This window comes from Barbus barbus (genome assembly GCF_936440315.1).
Source record: "Barbus barbus genome assembly, chromosome: 36".
NCBI lineage: Eukaryota > Metazoa > Chordata > Actinopteri > Cypriniformes > Cyprinidae > Barbus > Barbus barbus.
The window spans coordinates 13,273,603-13,278,919 of record NC_136714.1 but is presented as its reverse complement, the minus strand read 5'-3'; the positions used below and the strand labels follow the sequence as shown (position 1 = coordinate 13,278,919).

The 5,317-nt window shown below is 37.3% G+C and overlaps 1 protein-coding gene across 1 annotated transcript; it reads left to right on the top strand.

Annotated features, from left to right (window-relative positions):
* Nucleotides 1-2,213: 2,213 nt before the first annotated feature.
* LOC306856337 (claudin-like protein ZF-A89) lies at nucleotides 2,214-2,840 on the top strand (the record flags this gene model as incomplete). Its single annotated transcript, XM_079395568.1, has 1 exon — nucleotides 2,214-2,840. One exon carries the CDS (start codon nucleotides 2,214-2,216, stop codon nucleotides 2,838-2,840), a length of 627 nt encoding a protein of 208 aa, XP_079251694.1.
* Between the last annotated feature and the right edge of the window lie 2,477 nt (nucleotides 2,841-5,317).

Genomic DNA, 5,317 nt, shown 5'->3' with positions numbered 1-5,317 from the left:
CTTCAGCACCCCCAAGAAAGACCAAAGCACCCCCACAAATAAAGAAGATGAAATAAATATAATATAAAAATAAATATATTATTTTATATATATATATATATAAAATAAAATAAAAACGTTTGACTCATTACATGCAAAGCAATACAACATGACGTGATTTGCAGTCATTCTACCTTTTCCCGCCAATCATGGACTGAGTGCGCGTGTCCACTGCATTGAGAGAACTCCACTCAATGCCGCTTTTGTTTTTCACCCAGGAGCAGGGAGAGCCTACTGGCCATCGGGGACATTGTTGTGCCCCCTCCCTCAAATATTATGGAAGTAAAAAATAAAAAAAACACATAGACCATATAGGGGTCAAAATAGAACTTTAATAAAATATAAAAGTAAATAATACGGTTGCGATGCGGGAATGGTGCGTCACGTTTTTTTGTTTTTGTTTTAAGCAACTGGGATGGTATTTTATATATATTTAACTTACTGTTAATTTCAACATTTACTAATGCATTATTAAAATCAAAAGTTATGTTTGTTAATATTAGTTGATGCACTGTGAACTAATGTGAACTACCAATGAACAACTGTATTTTTCTTAACTAACATTAACAACGATTAATAAATAGGCTACTGTAATAAATGTATTGTTCATTGTTTGGTCATGTTAGTTAACATTTATGAAATCTTAGTGTATATGTTATCATATAAATGTATAGGCCTACAGATAGGCTACGTTTATTTGCATCGTTGCATGTGTCATTAGGCTATATTAAAATCAAGTTCAAATAACTATATGAAATGTTTGACCAGCGAATGTTTTTTTCCGTCATTACCGCATGGGCATCGCATTTAAGTTTTCATGAACTTGCAGGTTATTCAGTTTTCTGTCGCTATGTGGGCGCTCAGTTTTTTCTGTTATTTGGCCAAAAAGATTCAGCGCTTCCTACAAGCTGTGACGCACAACAAAATTATATAAGACACTCTTCTTCTCTGCCCCTTAAAAACAAAAAAACTTTAGCTTTGAAAAAATATAGTGTTTCTTGAGTAAAGAAAGCGTAGTACTTATTCAATCAACAGTTCTTTATTTACCTTAAAACCTGACAGCAAACCAGCTGAGATGCTCTAAGAGAGCAGATGGATGGTTCTTTGACGTCATACGCCGATCGTTCTGCGCAGCGCCGCTTCAAGTCGAACACCTAAGGTTTTGTGTGAGCATCATTAAAAAAATAAAAAGCAAAAATCTGTTTCTGTTCTGCTTCACTTCAACAAGGGAGAAAACATATTTTTATAACTATAATAATAATAATACGTTTTCTTTGATAATAAAATGGTACTTTAATTATTAAAAGATCACAACGATGACAATATGTTAAATCATAGGCACTGAGACAAATCTTGCACTAATGAGATGATGAAATTACCATGAAGCCTTTCAGAAAATGATAGATAAAACTCAACGTTATGTTCACGGCCATGCAGACATTTTTAGGGGCAGTGGCTCAAACTAAAAAAAAGGGGCTCTAATGGGGTGGGTGCTTGTTAATACAAATTATCCAGTTGTTACAAATATACAATTAAAAGAGAAGACAGCACACTCAGACTTTATTGTAGATGTTTGGATAGAACACAACAATTACACATTTCTGATAATAACAGAAAATATATTTACTGATTTACATTTTGATATTTAACTTCTTTTACAGCAAAATCTTTTTTTATTTGGTACAATGTCCTGAAATATCTTGACAACCTCATCTTTTATGATTCACAATTATACATTTGGCTAATGCTGAGTGGGCTCTCCCTCACTCTCTGAGCCTGCTTCTGCTTCATCTTCAATGGAAGTAGGCTGTATCATGTCCCTGGTGTTGGCCTGTGCAAAATACTGTGGCATGTTTAAATTAAATCATGAAGAATCAGGAACTTGAAATACATTTCAGATCGTTAGGCCTTTCAGTGGCTTTCAAAACGATAAAAGATAGAATTTCGAACAAATTGAGGGGGACATGATAGCCTATGTGCCGCCTGCCAATGACATGATTATGTCCTTAGTTTGTTAAGACAGCCTGGTGTCTGAAATTAATTAGGCGAAAAGAGCGGGAAATCCTGACCAGCTGCATCAAATCACATTGCAATCCACGCCTCTAAAAGCCACTATAAATAACTTTATTATTTGCGCGTTAGAATCGGCTACTTTGCACACTAACAAAGACATAATGGCATCTGCTGGACTTCAGATTTTGGCCACTGCTCTGGCGGTCATCGGCTGGTTGGGAGAAATCATTATCTGCGCGCTCCCCATGTGGAAGGTGACTGCGTTTATTGGCACCAACATCGTGACCGCACAGATCTTCTGGGAAGGCCTCTGGATGAACTGCGTGCAGCAAAGCACGGGTCAGATGCAGTGCAAGGTCTACGACTCCATGCTGGCGCTGCCACACGATCTCCAGGCAGCTCGAGCGCTTGTTATCATCTCCATCCTGGTGACCTTCTTGGGGGTACTCCTGGCCGTCGCTGGAGGCAAGTGCACCAACTGCATTGACGAACGGGACGCGAAGGCTAAAGTTGGGGTTGCGGCCGGCGTCTTCTTCCTGGTGGGTGGCATTCTTTGCCTGATCCCGGTCTGTTGGTGCGCGCACACCGTCATCAGAGACTTCTACAACCCCGTTATGTCTGAGGCTCAGAAGCGGGAGCTGGGGGCGTCGCTGTTCATCGGCTGGGGCGCGTCTGGTCTGCTGATCATCGGGGGAGCGCTTCTCTGTTGCCAGTGCCCAAAGAGCGACAGTCGTGGTTATTCCGTGAAGTACTCCGCTCCGAGGTCCGCTCCAGGAGCCTATGTGTGAAACTCAGACTTTCTGGACTGAAAATGAGTTCTGTTTGTGAAGGAAGAGATTTTAACTTTTTAAAACTTTCTGGTCTTGCATGACTATTTTAATAATAAATTAGTGTTTGTTTTTTACGTTTGTCTAACTGACTCCTTTTATATAGATTAACGAAGTAGTTTGGCTCAGACTTTATCAAACAAGTGCGCAGCCATTTTTAGACTGGTCCTTTGAATTTTTTTTTTTTTTTTTTTTTGCGATCTGGTTTACGGGACAAACGTCACGGGAAAAAAAATTATTTTAGCTATAGAAAGTTAGTCAAATTTGTTTTTAAATGTAGCCAAATTAAATTGTTTGCAGCCACTTGCCTTAAATTCTATCTTTTTTTTTTTTCTCCTGTGTTCAAAACTGGGGCGGTATGCTTTTTAAGAGTCATTCACCGTTTTAGTGGCAAGTAGGCCTACAGAAATGTACTTTTTGTAAGGGTAGTGCCACAGTAGGTGTAGGCCTATTTGTTTTCTGCGCACACACCTGCTGGGTTAAAAACAAACCAGTGCTGGGTAAATATTGTACAGAACACATGCTGCATGGGTTGTTTTCAACCAGCAACTGGGTTAAATGTTTAACCCAACCACTGGGTTTGTCCATATTTAACCCCTTTTTTTTTTAATCAAATTTCCAATAAGCAAATGTTATCGCTGTTTTTCAAGCTCCAAATGTAGCAGTAACAGAAGGAAAAGGCAATATTGCTCCTGAGAGCAACAAGATTTACTGATTCTCAAATTCAACCAGAAGTAAACAAGGCAAAGTTTTTTGAAGCTGTATATAGCCAGATTTGTGTTACGGACTGACAAATGCCAAAGTGTAAAATTGTTGGCTTTAGTGAATTATTTTCCTCATTTGTGAGTTGCATTAGATAAGCATTTTTAGAAAAAAATTAAAGCATTTGTTTTAGATTAACTCATTTGAGTTTCTTTAGATAAGAGCATCTGCTAAATTTCAAATCCGATGGCTCTTGGTGCAGTCCAATTGTTTTAAGAACTTAGTGGGGGTAATCAGTCTTAATTTTTTTTTTAGCTTCAAATTAGACCAATCTACCTTTTTTGTAATTGACTTTAAAAAGTTATGACCAAAGAAATTAGATGATTAAATTTTTAGGACTAGTCAAAACTAGTCAAGTTTATGCAGGCAGCCCAGAGGATAGATATTAATAACATCAAATGTCATGATGTGAAATCTGCACCATGTAGCCAGCTGCAAGGCAAATAAAGATGATCAGTGAATAGAAGGATGATGTATTTTTGTAGGCAAAAACCAAGAAATGAGTTAGCATTTTGCCCCTCCAGTTCCATTGTCCTGAAGTCAGTTGGGTTTTTTGAGTTGGTTTTTGGTTAAATGCCTGAAATTAGGACTGTGGTTAACAACTTAAGAGTTTTTCCAGTTTTATTCTATACATCAGTAACAACTCGTGTGTTTCTGTTAAGCTTTCACTTATCTTTTAAAAAAAGGGTGGTTTGATTGCTAACAAAGGGGTAAATGAGACTACAGAGGAAGTCAGAGACATTATTCATCATTGTACTGAACACTAATAATCAATAGCCTGTTTTACAGCCTCGTTGTAAACAATTCTAACTCAAACCTTCAGGGAAAACATTTGTGGAAGCTTGTAAAGTGGTGATGTTCAAATGTGGTTTGTTTCTAGCCTTCATTTAGGTTTTTACTTCTGCTGTTTGCATTTAGGCTTCAAAATTCATAAAACTTCATTTGTGAAGATTATCATGATGAACAAAACATGTACGAATAATAAACCTTTGTTTGTCACCTCATTTTCTACTATTTTTGGGGCATAGTCTCTATTGATTTACGAAAACAATTAAATGCAAAATAAACAACACATGTTTGGAATAAGGGTGAGTAAAGACCGAAAGTGCGTCCCAATTTGCATATTTATGCACTATTCTACGTCATTTTTAGTATAATTAGTGCAAGTATTGTGTTCATACTAAGTACTCCAAAAAGAAAAGGAGCACCTTAATATGCCTGAATGATGCACTTAATTTATTGAAAAAACAAAGTGAATTTTGGACACTTTATGCACTCAAATTGTCGCCGCTTTAATTGCATATTGGAGGAGGTGTTAGTGATGATGGATGACAAAATAAGTATAATTCCTACTACACTAGAAGGTTGGGTGCATAGTGTTTAGTGCATGTATATAATTTGGGACACAACTAGAATTTTCATTTCGGATGAACCATCGCTTTAGTAAAACCATGTCAATTTCAGTGTTTTCAATTTAGGCTAGCTATTGCTTAAAATCATTGAATTGTGTACTTTTTCCATGAACCCGTCCTTATTGTGGACATACTGAATAGAAGAATCAAGTTGAGCAGGAAACTCTATATGGGTCTCCTCCCCTTGCTTTGCTTTCTTTTTGTTCAAATACCAATACCTGAGGCACAACAAGGAAGAGCATTCACTTTGTCAATAGTCGTTCG